Source organism: Giraffa tippelskirchi, chromosome 12, assembly GCF_054371585.1.
Source record: "Giraffa tippelskirchi isolate mGirTip1 chromosome 12, T2T-mGirTip1v1.2.pri, whole genome shotgun sequence".
NCBI classification, from domain to species: domain Eukaryota; kingdom Metazoa; phylum Chordata; class Mammalia; order Artiodactyla; family Giraffidae; genus Giraffa; species Giraffa tippelskirchi.
The window spans coordinates 98,824,370-98,841,120 of NC_137286.1; the positions used below are offsets into that span (position 1 = coordinate 98,824,370).

Consider the following 16,751-nt stretch of genomic DNA (forward strand, 5'->3'; position numbering starts at 1 on the left):
TTAAAACTCAGACTGATTTCTAGAGAAATTGGGCTGTCTTCTAAGTTGTCTTTCTTTTAATCAGGGAATTCAGATTCCTCTTTTGCTCTAATTTGCATTCAATTCTTGTTCTTCATTGCCATCTCCTATGAAATACTATGTTTCACATTTTGTATCTGTTTGAAGATCCAACCAGTCCATCCTAAAGGAGATCAGTCCTGGGTGTTCATTAGAAGGACTGATGTTGAAGCTGAAACTCCAATACTTCGGCCACCTCATGCGAAGAGTTGACTCATTGGAAAAGACCCTAATGCTGGGAAGGATTGGGGGCAGGAGGAGAAGGGGACGACAGAGGATGAGATGGTTGGATGGCATCACCGACCCGATGGACATGGGTTTGGGTAAACTCCGGAAGTTGGTGATGGACAGGGAGGCCTGGCATGCTGCGATCCATGGGGTCGCAAAGAGTCAGACATGACTGAGCAACTGAACTGAACTGAACTGATATATATCAAAGAATACATATTTATGATCTTGATCTTTTCAGAACAAAACACCTCAGGACTTTCAGTATCCATGTGTTCATTATTGTGCAAAGGAAGAATTGTGATTTTTTTAAATGGTAACCTGGCCAAGATACACTGCAGTGCTTTAGTAGGAATCATTCCTATTTATTTTTAAAATGCAGCCACATCAGTATTAAACTACAAGGTTGGCACTGGGAGTGATCGGTCAGTCTTTCTTTAAGTGTTATCCACAGCTAAAAAGCAACTATATGTCATTTCCTGCATTTCCTTCCCTTTGCTTGGTTTTCCAGAACATATCCAAGGTTTGCAAGGTCCTTTCTTCTTGCTCTCTCTACTCTTCTATACTCTCCCGTTGAAAAGTAGTAACTGGCAGGTATTTACAGCAGGAATGTCCTCAGCACTGGACTATCAAACCTAAAGGTGTACACAAGGTGGCTGACATCTTTATCTCCATCAGACAGAAGCCAGTGCTGGATCTGAGCTGAGGAAGTGGACCTCTGGAGTATCTGATATTGCAGTGGAGTGCTAAGCCTTTCTGCCATGCATGCCCAGGCTTCCTGCATACGGGGCACTAGATATTAGATCCCTTTCACCGTCCACAAAAGATCCCCTGGAATAGAAAAACTCTGATCAAATCCTAATTAAAAATGGAAAAAGAACACCATGACCCATGAGAGCTTCCTTTTCTTTCCTGTATCAATGCTGACTTGAAAACCTGACCCTTACTTCCTCTTTGCATGATTATCAGAAGAGGTTCACAATTGCCATGAGGGAGAATATATTCCAGTGAAGGTCCTAGGGATCTTTATTAAGGTGTTCATTTACCTAATGGGGCTTCCCTGGTGTCTCAGACGGTAAAGAATTCGCCTGCAATGTGGGAGACCTGAGTTCAATCTGATCCCTAGGTCGGGAAGATCCCCTGGAGCAGGGAACGGCTACCCACTCCAGTATTCTTGCCTGGAGAATTCCATGGACAGAGGAGCCTGGTAGGCTACAGTCCATGGGGTGACAGAGCCAGACACAACTGAGTGACTTTCACTTTTACCTAGTAAGATATTTGTGTGAAATGAGCTGCTTCCCAGAATTGCAGAAGGTTCCACAGGGAAAGATGTTAGGTCTGACACACACAGCAAGAATCGAAGCCCTAATTTAAGCCCTGTTGAACTTTCAATTGAGAGTTTTTCATTATTAGGATTCGAAATCCCAGGCCAGGCTAGATTTAAATTTGAGTCAGCCAACTGTAAGAACAACTTGGCCATATGCCTCTTTTTCAAAGACCTTTATTCCTTCAGCCCCAGGCTCAGAATGTGATAATATGTTTTCTATGGATTTTTTTCCTCTTCACATCAAACAATATTAAAGAGAAAAAAAATAGAGGGAAAACGTTAATTATTCCCATATGTATACTCGGATACGGCCAAGTGGAATTACTGGCAGTTTCCTTAAACACATACTCTAGTTCCGGATCTCCACACATGTGGGCACAGACCCTCCTGCAAAGCCCTCCTCAGCCTCTGCCTGTCAGAATCCCACCCTTTTTTTTTTTTCAAATCCCACCCAAAGGTCTCTTTCTCTGTGTGGCCTGCTCTCATCACCTCAGTCAAAAATAATATTGCTCCCTCTAATATTGCTCTTGTGTCTTCTTGAGGCCCCTTTCCCGTAAGGCCTGTATTGTTCCTTCTGCATAACTTCTCTATTGAACCCAGGCAGCTTGGTGACAGCAGCTTTGCATGAATCTGCATTTTTACAATGATTCCTGGCAGTGTCTTAAATGTGAGAGGTACTTTCAAAATATCAATATTTTGCCTCTGGGTGGTTAAAAAATTGGAGAAGTGGAAAATTTAAAGGGATAGATATTCAACAAAGACGCTGACCTCTGCCAGTCTCCTCCGTAAGAGCTCTCAACCTCCCATGCGGAGGGTCAGGGGCCTGGAGTGTGTTTACTCAGGGCGTTAAAGCACTTCAAGTTTACTCTTCACTGGAAAAGCTTTATTTATTTCTTTGTAATGAAGGGTGGTAATTTATACTCAGAGCTTTATGCTTATGTGAAGCGGCTTTTCACGTAGGTCGTTTGTCACACCCATCTTCTACCCGGCTGGGCTGCAGCTGCCCTGGAGAAGGCGAGCGTGCTTTCCCTAACCTTTACCACCAGAAAGATTTTTCCCGTGCCCAGGCATTGTTTTCCTTCTGCTGCCGTTTTCTCCTCCCTCTCTCTTTTCCTTTGAACTCTCAGTGAGTGCCGCTTCTCCGGGCTTCGTCAGCTCGGAGGCAGGGCAAGGCCAGGCAGGGCAGGGCAGTGCTCCCGTGGGCCTCCCGCACTGCACCGCGCTCAGATGTGCGGGACCTGCCTCTCCTGGGGGCTCGCGTCCCGGCGCGTCCCGTCCTGTCTCTTGCCTCCCTCCGATTGGGTCTGCGAGGTCACGTGAGAGCCGAGGGCTGGAATTCTGAGTTGTGGCTCCTGGCACTCCTTTTTTCTTTCTTTCTTTTTTTTTTTTTTTTTTAAATCGCTGGGTCTGTTGAGCTCTGCCGGGCTGGGTGCCTCGCTCAGTGACTGAGGCTGGAGACAGACAGAAACCGCCACAAGGGCAGACTGAGGGGGCAGAAGAAAGTCTGCCGGGATGTTGAGTCAGGGACCCCGGACCCCAGCTTCAGGTTGCTACTATCTAAATGCCATGACACCTGAGGGCCAGGAGATGTATTTGCGATTTGATCAGACTACGAGACGCTCTCCTTACAGGATGAGCCGGATTCTAGCACGCCATCAGCTAGTGACTAAAATTCAACAAGGTGAGTCGCTGGTAGCGGAAGGCTGTTGCTAATTCTGATTTCTGTGGGCTCTCTTTCATGCTAACCCCGTTTTTAAAAATGACTGTTTTCACTTTACAATATATGGATTTCTATGCCACGCCGCGCATACCTTTCAGAAATAACTTCCAGGCTGCCGTTTTAAGCAAACAGTGACAGCACTTAGCTGCCACATAACTCAACGGTAAAGTCCACAGAGAACTTCAGGATGGGACCGTGAACCATCCATTTCCAAGACTTAATGTGTGTCCTCAGAATAAATGAAACAGGTTTCCTCAGTACGGATTTTAGGAGCTTTTCAGCAGGTTCCTCACACTCTGTCACATTTAAAACTTGGACACTAATTAGGAGAGGGGGAAGAACTAACTTCCGCCCTGCCGAGATTCTTTAGAATACTGTTAGTGACGGGAGAAAGTTAAAATTCTATTCTTAAGGCCCTTGGGCTGACAACCAAAATCACACTCTCTGCCTATTTGTACTTTTACGTCAGCAGTTGCCACTGATTTGTTGATATTGTTCTTCTGGTAAAAGGTAAAAGTGTCTGCTAACCTCAGAACAAATCTTGTGACGGAAGCACCAGCTTTGTAAGGCAGACAGGAGAGGATACTGATTACAAGCTGCTAGGTGTCCCTTTTTATTCTCAAGGGAGGAAAAAAAATCACTAAAACTCTTCATGCTCCAGAAATAGTTTAAAATGTGCTGTTTATCCTAGGATAGGTTTGTGTAGAGTAGAAAGATGAGCATTCCTAAGAAACTTCAGTTGCCCATTTAAAAGACATACATACACACATACCTACACATATACAATATGTTTATGAACTTTATAACCAGACCCTCGCAGACTAACTAAATAGCTAAATTATTATATTGGTGATACATAAATTGACCAGGATTTTCTAGAGCCATTACAAAAATATAACTTCCACTTAAATGAGTTTAAGATTATATTGAATTTTAGAGGGGAAGCTGGGGTTCGTAATCATGAAAATCTTATTGTAATGTTTCCAAAAGGAACAATATGTATTCTAGTGAGCAGCATTTGATGAGATTGTTTCCTTGGAAATTAGGATTTGTTTTTAAAGGTTCAGGAACTGGTTATGTGTGAAGGATACTGGTCCTACATACCGGTCTGATTTCAGGAAGGATATTATGTCATTCCATAAACTCTGTGTGCAGGTCTTGGTTGAATAGAAACAAAAGTAATCATTTCCCTGTGGCTTGATTTAAAAATACACTAGGCTTAGAATAAAAGCCAGCTCCATTTTAGTTTTAGAGATTTCTAACAATAGTGCTTTACCAGACATCATCATCATTATGGACACAGGGGCTCAATAAATGTTTGGTGACAGTTTGATGGCTTGTATAGTCTGTGCTCTGTAAACGTTCCTCAGCATGCTCATAAAACATATTATGTTAGAAACATTGCATACAAATAGTTTCAAATATCTTTGTAAATCTCCTTAAATGAAGTTATAGTGATTTATTTCATTAAAAATTATTCATGTTCTTTCTGGAATGAAGATTATTTTTCCAATAAGGACTTGAGACGTGATGAACACATGTATGATCGTTGAAAGTGTATTCTGTGTCAGTGTTTCATTTTGTCTAATTAGAAATTTTGAGCATTCTTACTTTTTTTTTATATTAGGCAATGGAATATTTGAAGCTAATGAATGCCTAAAAATTAAGTGACAGTTATGATCATAGATAAAGCATGAAAGAATTCCAACAGTCCAATGATTAGGAGCTTGTTATTTGTTAATAATGAGTTAGATGGTGAGTTAATAATACAATGTACAGTTGTATCATAAGACTTTGAGAAAGCAGAAGCAAAACATTTTACTGGGTTTACTGTATGAATACATTGGTTTACTGTAATAGTAGAGAATATTGACTGCACATTTACAATGTATCATGTTCTGCTCTGAGGGTTTTATATTATGTATTTCAATTCATTTTATCCTCAAAAAGTAAATCCTTGTAGGTGAGTACCATTATTATACCCATTTTAAAGGTGAGAAAACAGAAGTACATAGAGTTTAAATAATTTCTCTTAAGTTACATAGTAAGAACTGGTATTTGAATGTATCTGTAGAGACCATGCTCAACCATACTCTAAACCATTTTTTAGTTTTTATAGTGAGGGTTAAACTACCTAACCTGTGGTTGATTTCTGAATTGTATATTTCAATCTTTTCTACTCAGGATATAGCACTGAACCATATTATAGAATCACCATGAGATTTCCAGTCAGGTCTTATTTCTCTGGTGGAACAAAGTGCTATATGTTTTACCTTCCTTGAGCAGTTAGTACCCAATAGTACATGATGTCTGGTTATTTTACTAATGGCCTACAATCATTCAGTTAAAGCTTATCAAGTGCATATTAAATTAATAGCATCATTATTTTTTGTAGCTCAACTTATTGGTATCTTGAAATGACAGCCAATTCACTAAAATGGTTTTCATTACTCTGCTGTAGATATTTCAAGAAAGATTGGGCATTGTATTAATACAATTTGGGGGCATGAAGACATAGTCTTTCATGGCTGTCGGGATCAGTGCAAACAGGAGTAAGTTGCTCCTCTCTGACCTCATTACAATGAGATAATCATTGAATGGCATGGACATGATTCAACAGTAGATCCACTCATGGGAGGGAAAAACAAGGAAGGGAAATAAAGGAATCTTTGATGATGCATAGGATCAGAATGAGTTGCTAAAACCCAGGATGAATCTAAACTTGCTCATCTTAGGATATGCTCCAAAATACACATGCACCATTTCTCTAGCTGTCTCTTTAGTTCTGGAGTCTTAAGTCCAGTTTAAAAGAGAAGCAATGTTTAAAATAGAGTGTTGTTTTTCAGAGTAAAAACTTATCACATAAGTCATACTGCTCATAGTCCTTACCCCACAATCTTGCTGAATCAATGGGGAAATTGTTATAGGGAGAGAGGATGAAAATAATAATGGTCCTTATTTCCCTCACAGGCAGGCACTTGGAATGGACAAGAGGGAGGATGCTAAGGAGGTGGAGGAAGAGTATATTAGGCCATGGAAGGGGAGAATGGGGATTTTATGTTATTAGATGGCTACAATTTATTGGCTACATGTGCACCATGCTTAAGTCTGTACACACACACCTTACTAGGAAAATTCAAATTGAGGTGGATATATAAATGTGATTACTTGCTTTGTGAAAGAATTCATCATGCTATTAAATGTAAAAAATATGTTAATGCTTGAAATAGCATGAAATGGACCAGATTGCAATAAAGTCCACTGAACTCTAGAAAAAAAAGGAGACAGGGATGCAGGCTCTGTTTAGACACTCTCTCATTCTTTTACTGTGGCAAGTTTCAGACTTTCACTGGGCCTTCATTTCTTGACGAGGAAATGAGATGGTCAGACTGTGATTCTGGTTCTCAGGATCTTTCTGTGGTTGAGTCAGTAACTCCTTGAACTAGAGTGCGTAAAGCAGGGAAATTTAAATCCAGAGTGACAAAAGCCAAAAAGGAAACAGAGCAGCAATCTAATGTGGAACAAATCAATGACTTCTAATTTTTCTACATCTTGTCAAGGAAATGGTAAAATGGAAATCAGATTTTAATTCTACTTCTGATGCTAATTAATTGTGTGATCTGGGGAAAGTAACAACTTCTCTGGGCCATTCTTTTCTTTTTCCATAAAATGAAAGAGTTTGAATTAAATAAACGTGAAATTCCCATCATCTCTAAAATTCTAGGATTCTGTGATCACAGGTTATTACTTTAAGAAAAAGATGATGCTTATTTACATTTTCCTTATTATGTCATTCAACATCTACCTGGGCATGTTTCTTTGTTACCTGTTTAATGTTCTCATTATCAGTTTGCTAGGAACATTAGGATGTCCAGTCTTGTGGACTATTTAAATGTCAGTATAAGCTGTGACTGTAAAGATTAGTTATAACTATAAAGAAACTTGTAAAACCTTTCTTTCTGAGGAGTCCTGGACTGTACCATAGAGTTATTGTAATGCTTGGCCTCTTACAAGGATTGTAGGGATCAGAGAGTTAATGTAGGTATACCACCATGCTCACAGAAGAACACCTCTTTTCTTGATAGAAAATGTAGAATGTAGAAATTTCACTAATAGGAGAATTAGTGAAAATTGGACTTGCACTTTCATTGGCTTTTTATCTGAGACTATTTTTAGTGATAGCACCTGAACTCAACTAGAGGGGAATAAACTGCCATTTTTATGTTCACAGGGAATGGAACTGGGCGTTAGTGATATATTCGCTCTCATTCCTCTATCAAGTCAAATGATCTCTTGGGGATTTGTCCATCAAATGATATCTTGGGGATTTGCCCAACCTAAGTGGTGGCATTGCTCATCCCTGGTGAAAGAGACCTCCACCAACTGAGTAGCATCAGCCAAAATTAAATAATTTTTTTTTTTTTTTGGAATTGCCCTTTCTCTGTGCTTAGCATTCTCTTAGTCAACTACTTTCAGAAATAGAGGATGAATACACCCGCAGAAAGACAGACGGAACACAGAAAACAGGGTGAGAATGTGTCAGTCATGCGAGAGTGCTGGTCAAAAGTTCTTTAAAAAAAAAAAAATACTGTCAGAAATTCCTATTTCATGAAATCAGAGCCTCTTTCTATTCTGTGCTGGTGGACTGAAGGGCCTGTACAGAAAGGACACTATTCAACCAGAAGTTACAGGAAAATCTGTTAAGTGAATTAAGTCATCTAACTTTGAATAACATTTTAAAAATCATCACATAGTAAAAATGTGAGCAGTCAAAAAATAAGTACTAGAAGGAAATTATCAAAGAGCAATATGCTTGTACACATATAAAACTTGAGAGTTTAACTTTAACCAAATTGTGTCTTTCATAGCTGCATTCCACTGAGCTTATTAGTTCTGAACTTATAAACACCCTTCCCAGATGCAGATTTTGTGACATTAGTTTAAGTGAAGAGAAATTCATTGATTCATTTTTTCCTCATATCTCCCCCCGCCCCATCCCATAATCAGTGCTTTAATTCTTAGTAAATTTGGGACACTGGTCAACTCATAAAACAAGGTTCCCCATTTCCCTAGCAAGCTAATCGTGGCCAATTAGAAGCACAAGTTAGGGGGGAGAAAAAAGAAAGAAAATCACCAGTAATGGTCTGAGCAATTGACGGCCCAGACTTACTTAGATAGAAAACAAGTGGGTTTTAGTAAACTTCCTATATAAAGGAAAATGCATGCTTGCTCAGTTGTGTCTGACTCTTTGCAACCCCATGGACTGTAGCCAACCAGACTTCTCAGTCCATTGGATTCTCCAGGCAAGAATACTGGAGTGGGTTGCCATTTCTTCCTCCAGGAAATCTTCCCAACTCAGGGACTGAACCATTGGCAGGCAGGATTCTTTACCACTGAGCCCTTATAAAGGAAAATACATTGGTGGAAATTTAGTGGAACAGATGATCATGTGCTCTGTCCCTGCATCTCATTAGAGCTATGAGAATGAGGTGCTGAGACTAGGGAAGAAGACACAAGAAGGCGATCATGCATTGCACACCAGATCTTTGAATGAAATGAGGATCATGTGAAAATCATCTTCTGTCTCCTCAGGGGCAATCTGAATGTGATTTTGGTGTGGGTAAAGACATTATATATTAATTTACAGTCTACCTAATTTTCTTAAAGGATTTCAGGTAGTTCAGAGAAGATGCAACTCAGTTTTAAAACAGGTAAATCTGGTGAAAAAGAAAAATGTAGGTTGATTCAGTTCAGTTCAGTTCAGTAGCTCAGTTGCGTCCTACTCTTTGCAACTCCATGGATGGCAGCATGCCAGGCTTCCCTGTCCATCACCAGCTCTGGGTGCTTGCTCAAGGTCATGTCCATTGAGTCGGTGATGCCATCCAACCATCTCATCCTCTGTCATCCCCTTCTCCTTCTGCCTTCAGTCCTTCCCAGCATCAGGGTCTTTTCCAGTGAGTCAGTTCTTCACATTAGGTGGCCAAAATATTGGAGTTTCAGCTTCAGCATCACTCCTTCCAATGAATATTCAGGACTGATTTCCTTTAGGATTGACTGGTTTGATCTCCTTGCTGTCCAAGGGACTCTCAAGAGTCTTCTCTAACACCACAGTTCAAAAGCATCAATTCCTCAGCACTCAGCTTTCCTTATGGTCCAACTCTCACATCCATACATGACTACTGAAAAAAACATAACTTTGACTAGGTGGACCTTTGTTGGCAAAATAATGTCTCTGCTTTTTAATATGCTATCTAGGTTGGTCATAGCTTTTCTTCCAAGGACTGAGCTTCTATTAATTTCATGGCTGCAGTCACCATCTGCAGTGATTTTGGAGCCCAAGAAAATAAAGTCTGTCGCTGTTTTCATTGTTTCCCTATCTATTTGCCATGAATTGATGGGACCAGATGCCATGATTCTCATTTTTTGAATGTTGAGTTTTAAATAGGTCACTTAATAAGATAAAAAGAGATAGAGATATTATATAAAAATTTATAAAAGGCCCTGAATAATTATTAAAAGCATGCTGCAGGTTTAGCTTGAGCCTTCCTAATCTAAGAAAAGAGGAAAACATGATCAGGGAAGATTTGCCATGTCTGTAAGGTAAAAACAGCAGCACAGCTTTCCCTGGGACTTGATATACAGGAGCAGTTTCTCATAAAAAAATCCCATGGTGCTTTTTAACATTCTTACAATGGATTCAATAGCAAACCCTTTACAGAATCCTACAGTGAAAGTAGGGGCATAACAATAAATTTTAATTCGGTAAAACTATTTGAGGATGGAGTGGGCAGATCACAAGGAGGTCCAGTATGTAATCCTCTGATTCCTTGGTTTGACCTAGAAATAGCATGGAAACTGGAGACAATTTCGCTGTGTCTGAGAACTCTAGTTACATGGACGGATGGATGGACACTTAGACAGATGGATAGTCAGGAGGAAGAAGTTTTTGTGGTTAAGTAATTTTGACAAAAACTACATCCCCTTTCCTTTCTTGGAAATTCATATTTATGAAAGGCTCAGAGAAACCCTAAAGAAAGTAATTTAACCTTGTTTAAACTCACATATTTCATCATTAAACCATTTTTTACTGGATACCAGGAAGTGACACATGTGAAATCCATGTTCCCCAAGGAACACATTTTGGAAAGTCTGGCTTAGGAAAGTGCAGGACAGCGTGGTTCATTCAGATCATTTTCTTTGAACATATTTGTTGCATGAATTAACAATTTGAGATTATATCTTACAGAGTAACATTGCAAGGATTCTGTTTTCAAATAAGACCAACTCCATATACTTTAAAAATCAGCTGGGTAAATGCAGGATGATATCTTTCATGAAAACAAAAAGGAAGATCCTACCCTGGTTAGGTGGCCTCTGCACATTTCCCCAGCAGAAAACTGAAGGGGTAGGTATATGGGCAGACTTAATAATTATAATAATAGTACAAATAATCTTCAAGTAACCCTACAAAATACGTTCTACTGGGCCAGAAGAAAGAAATGATTGCTTTTTAGCTCTGGATCTGTCTAACCTACAATAAAGCCGAAGTCCTAGTTGAGTTCCAAAAGGGTCCGACATTATAGCAGCTAATTCAGAATATTCCATTACTACTGGGAAGTGCAGTCATTGCCCAACAGGAAAGAAACAGGAAACTCTTTAGGGGTCCCAAATTCTCCCTGGTGGCTCAGAGTCAATTTCTGACTCCGGGTCCAGTTGTATCGTTGGTTACATAATGTCCCTTTCAGAACGACAGAATAAAGTGACCTGATAGATAATAGGTCATTTTTATTAGTAAAATCTGTTTGGTCCAGTTGTATAAGCAACTTACCAAGTTTTCCGTGAAGACTACAGATTTTCTTAAGGTTTTTTATTTTTCCTCCTGCTGGCAAAGAAATAACGAATTAACATCTACATTATGACTGATGCTTTTTGAGAGAAATGCACAGAATATCAAGAGGCTGCAACAGAAGGCATGAAGAATTAGTCCATATCGTGTTACCCAAATCCCTCTGCCGTAAAGTCATACAGGGTCATGGCAATCACTGTAGAATGGTGCAGCGTAGGGCAGGGTAGACACAGATTACTGTGAAAATGTATACACTATTGTTTGAAAAGACATGAATTCTCTTTTTTGGATAGGCTTAGGGTCAAAATGAATTTAAATGGAATGGTTAGAAAATGACTTAAAATTAGAGAACATGCTAATGCTGTTAGAAAAAAGAAATCAATAGAAATACATCCAAAATGTCTGGCTAGGCTCTCAAATGACTTTCCTCACAAACCATAGGAATCCTAACAATTGTAGAGGTCTGACAGAGGCAGAGCTGTCTAAAGTACCTGTGTTTTGCTTTGCCACGTCTCTAACATTCTGATAAAACACTAGGGTAAAACAGTGTAGAGGAGAGAGTGGAGATTGTAAAGGAACTGGCAGTCACCAAATAACTAAATTACATGTCAGTATCTTGAGCTGAAGAAGGCATTCTCTCCCTGCATTCCAACTCTCCTCTTCCTGGTAATTTTGAAAATCATGCATATGGATGCCAAGAACCTTTGATTAGTATTCCATCTCGATAAGTGAACAGTGGCATTTCATACACATTTGTATTCACCAGAGGGCACACTGGAAAAAAAAGTACAGTAGTCATAAAATCATTTTCCTCTGAAGGTTTTACTACCCCCAAATTATCTATAATATTTAAAATCACTATAAGAAATGAGAAAGATTCACAATTCCAATGACAATCACATTCCAACCATTCTTACTTAAAGACTAGGGCTCAACGTAAGAAAATGTAGTAAGCAAACATCCATGTACATTTGGCCCTTCAAGGTACTGTATGAGCAAATGAAGAATAAATTATGTCCTGTATACCAAGTTTGCTAAGGCAGACATACCTACTGCCCCATTTATGTGTCCTCAGAAAGTGTTCACCACAAAATCTGAAACAAAAGGTGTATGTGTTGAGGGAGGCAGAGGAGTTGTTATTATTTTGTTTTTTATCTTAAGCCATAATGAAAAACATTGTCATTCCCAGTTGTGGTTTCCTGGGCACAGCAGTTACTCTCTCAGTTGCCCTGAACTGACCTGAAATGGTGGGTTTAGGCCGAGTTTCAACTCATAAAGATAAATAGCAAAGTCTGTTGATCCCCACCTTCTGCCAATAAAAGAGGCAGGAAATGTTCCTGGCTCTGGGAACGACTTGGTGGTAAATTCTGAAGAGGAGAGAGGGCAGCAGTGTTGGGGGAAAAGGGGCTGTGCTTTTGCTAGACTGGAGTGAAGGCCAGGGAGATTATCAGGGTGGGAGTGGGGAGGGGTGGGAGCAAGGTTCTAGACAAGCCTCACTGGCCAATCTATAGATGGTTATATCTACGTATCTGATGGTTTTATCTGTAATAGCTGAGTTCCCCTGTCATCATGTGATTTTTCTAAACTGTTAACTCTGTGCTTGCTAAGTTGCTTCAGCCATGTCCGACTCTTTGTGACCCTATGGACTGTAGCCTGCCAGGCTCCTCTGTCCATTGGATTCTCCAGGCAAGAATACTGGAGTGGATTGCCATGCCCTTCTGCCAGGGGGTCTTCCTGATCCAGGGACTGAACCTGCATCTCTTATGTCTCCTGCATTGGCAGGCAGGTTCTGTACCACTTGTGCGTTAACTGAGATTTTTCTTAATTTTGTAGAAACTTTTCAGTATTACAGTGGTCTTTGCACAGAGGAGTTCATAGAAGAGAAATGCTGTAAAATGTAAATAAACTTTCTAATGACCAGTTGGCAATTTGAAAATTAAGGACTCTGTTTCTCAAACTAATTCAAACAAGTTATTTAAGAGGTCTTCATTGCCCATTTCATCTAAGGCTTTCATTCCTTTTCATTGAGGACTGTTCTTCATAATTGTTGAATTCCTCCACAGTGAAAGACTGCATATGAATGTGATCATTAACATTTGTTGAAATTTGTCCTTAAGAGTTGAATGGACTAAGTCAACATGGATTCTTTTGCTTCATTTGTTTATGGATTATATGTAGTCTTAGGTCCTCCTCCATTTTGGTACCCCTAAACTAACAGAATAGAAAGATCAGTTAGTCCAGTCTTTTCATATCACAACTAAAATGTTAATCTTGAACTTTGTAGAAGCCTTGTTTTCTAAGATTAAATATTTGATGTCTGCATATGGCATCCTGGAAACCCTGCAAAGCGATTATAATCGTAATGTGTTCACAGGTAGAATGCATGACAGTTTGTGGGGTAGTCCCATGGACATTGTCTTTTTGAATATGTGTGTAAGATAGTCCTAATCATCTCAAATTAGGAAGCTGTGTTCCCTAGAATCCTTCAGAGACCTGACAAATGCATATGCAACTTTCCTACTTTGAAATGTTTCCAGTCTCCTTTTCCCAAGTTGTTCCTTTGGAAGCAGATTAATTTTCACTTGGTTTTGCTGTACGGCAAAGCACATTTCCCTGAGTGGACTCTATCGATAAATATAGACTTACTTGATCTAATGAGGAAACTTGGCAGTGAGCAATATGGTTGTAAAACATTAACTAACTGGTAGGGTAGAGATGGTTTCAGAGTCCAACTTTTTCCTTTCCCCCTTCCACGTAGAATAAAATTACTTCCTCACCTCCAGCTCTACGATTAATTCTGTTTCTTGTGGAGCCATTCTATTTCTGTTTCACATGAGGTTTCTCCTCTCTCTCTTGTCTCTGTGTCCCGTCGTTGGTTACTTGAGTGGAACTGGCTGTGGACACTGCAGCTTCTATTCTGTTTTGTTCCATAAGGCAGGAATGACGTGGAATGGAGACAGGTTCTTTTCAGCTCATTAACTGTCAGTCACGCTGCCTTCTGACTGTTGGAGTCGACACAGCTGTGTCCAGAGGTACAGGCGAGCCATGCCTCCTGGGCTGAGCAGAACTTTTCCACTGGGTCACCCAAGTGAAAAGAAAAGTGTAAGTCGGGGTTTGTCATGGAGAGGCAACATAGTTTATTAATGTTTCTATGCATTCAGATCAAATATTCAGGTCTGGGATTGATGGTTTGACTTTTTATAAATTTTATGCCTCAAATTTTAGCTCTTGAAATGTTTACAAAAATTTTAAAACACTAACAGTATACTTATACCTACTTTTATTTAGAGTTCCCTATTATGTACCTGGGACTGTTTCCAGCACATGTATTACTATTTTATTTAATTTTCATGAAGACACAAGAGTTAAATTTACTCACCTAGAAAATAAACCTAGGAAGGCCTAACACTCAAGGCCATACTCTTACAGGCCTTCATTTTTCAGATGAGTAAACAAAGACTCAGAGAATTAGGTAACTTTCCCAGAGTTTCCCAGCAAGTAGGTGGCAGAGGTGGGCTTTTAACTCAAGTCTGTGTGATTCTGAAGCCCACATCATTCACTACTGAAAACCCCAGCACCCTTATAATTACCCTTATGATTATGTAAGCAAGTCTGCCTGGATCCAAGCAGGGTGTTTTGTTTTTTTTCATCACTTTGGACCTTGTCTGTTCCCTGCACCACCATCCCCACCACCACCCTCAGCCCCGGCCTCAACCAGTCCCTCAAGTTGTTGGAGGACTTTACCTCCAAAACCAGCAGCGATTTCTCGTGATCATCCTGCATACTGACTGCCCTCCCGCTGGCTGGCTGCTCTTCATCATGGACTCTTTGTCCAAAGTAAACGTTGCGGCAGCAGCATTTGGCCTTTGGCAAGGAATCTAGCAAGATTAGGTAGGAGCAAGCATAACAGAGGGAAAGAACAGATTCCTCCACCCCCATCCTCCTTTCCCTACTTCCAATCCTGCAAAATGCCGCCCTTCTTCCTAGAAAGTGCTAAGGGTGGATAGCGTAGGCCCACAGGTTTCCCCAGGGCTCTTAGGGCCCCGGAGCTCAGTGGCTCATGTGATCTTCACCGTGGGCCTTTGCAGGTGGGAATCCAGATGGGAATTAGGTCAGACCTGTGGTATTCTCCGGACTCTAGACTTCTAACTCACTAGTCCTATACTGGAAGGAAAGCCTATGTTAAACTAGGGTCTCCATTTCCAAACAGAAGCCCTGGATGGAGATTTATTTTCCCCCCAGATTTTGCAATTTTGACCTCAGTCATGGCTGAGGCCTGCAGACCAGAATAGTTGCAGTTGTGCTTTGCACTTGTAACTGGGGAACAGTAGCCAGTCAGAAGAAAATATCAATGTTCTGCCAACTTCTACTGTTTGTGAAATTTTGCCAGAAGCAAAAACAGGATCAAAAATAATAAACAGACCTCCTCCCTTGTTGCATGACTGCTATTTACATAAAGAGATTGATGAACTGACTGTGCTTGTGTGAGTGCTCAGGGAAGGGAGTTTCTAAAGAGAAAAGGTTAATTCTTTGGTCGTTGATTGCATATGATTTGAGGTTTTCTCAGATAATTGGTTTTTAAAGAAATAACCCATAGTATAGATCGCACTGCTTCTTCAATACAAGCCGTCTATATCATGGGTAAAACAACCAGACACACGAATTATGTGAAGCTGTAAAACTTTTCAGTGAAAATGAATTTTGAGAGCAAAGGACCACCATGAGTCTTAAGTAGAATAGAGATGTTTCCAGTGAAAAGAGAAACCTGGGCTGTAGGGCAAACTTGGGGAACTGGAAGGCAGGAGGCTGGGTTCTAGGACAACTTTGTCGTGACCTGATGACCATGGATACTTTTATTTAATCTGTCGGTGCCTCAGTTTCTTCATCTATCAAATGGGAATAATATACCAGCTCCTGTTATTCAGTGATATTATCAAGAGAAAAAAATCAGTGTGAAATCAGTTCAAACAGAAATTGTCATCCTCAGTTCTGGCATGGCTAAGTGATGTCAGGGCACCTGTTAGGGATCTCTGTGCCTGAATATGGGCCCAAACACAAGAGCCATACAAAGCAAGCCCCAGCTCTTTAGTACTCAGCTAGACACAAAACATCACCACACTTGCTTCTCTTCCTTGAATAATAATTTATATCACCCTCCAGGATATGAAAATAATGTGCCACTCTGTGGTCTTGTTTTGTTTTTAGTTGTTTTTCAAATAGACAAGGTATACTAATTCTTAACTTTATTTTATATTTTCTTTTTATATATTTGATGTGCTGTGAGGGAATCCATATGATTAATTAGGATCATTTTGAACTCTACTTTCTCTTATTTTTCTGCCTTTCTGAGATGTCAAGAATTTTACATCGTATTTTTTACTCAGCTAATTCACTCTTAAAGAATAATTTCCCATTGTCATGAGCAGAATAAAACCTTTTGAAGTGAAAGATACTGTGTGACAGACTCGGGGACTTTGACAAGTCAGCATGCCACAGATCATATGCTTTCCATGTTAAGAATCTCCAGTATAAATCGGGCTTCCTGCCAAGGCTAATGGGCAGTGTGGATGGTC

General features: G+C 40.1%; 1 protein-coding gene across 11 annotated transcripts in view; it reads left to right on the forward strand.

The window, feature by feature from the left end:
- The window catches only part of STARD13 (StAR related lipid transfer domain containing 13), a 396,772-nt gene that overhangs the window by 229,375 nt on the left and 150,646 nt on the right, over positions 1-16,751 (forward strand). For 2 of the 11 annotated variants that reach the window (XM_081551846.1, XM_081551848.1), the window contains exon 1: positions 2,732-3,293. The exons of the other annotated variants lie outside the window; for them this stretch is intronic. In XM_081551846.1, coding sequence (XP_081407972.1) covers positions 3,125-3,293 — 169 coding nt within the window. In that variant the 5' untranslated portion in view covers positions 2,732-3,124. Of the gene's footprint in view, positions 1-2,731; positions 3,294-16,751 lie in introns of those variants that run through there. 11 annotated transcript variants of the gene reach the window in all.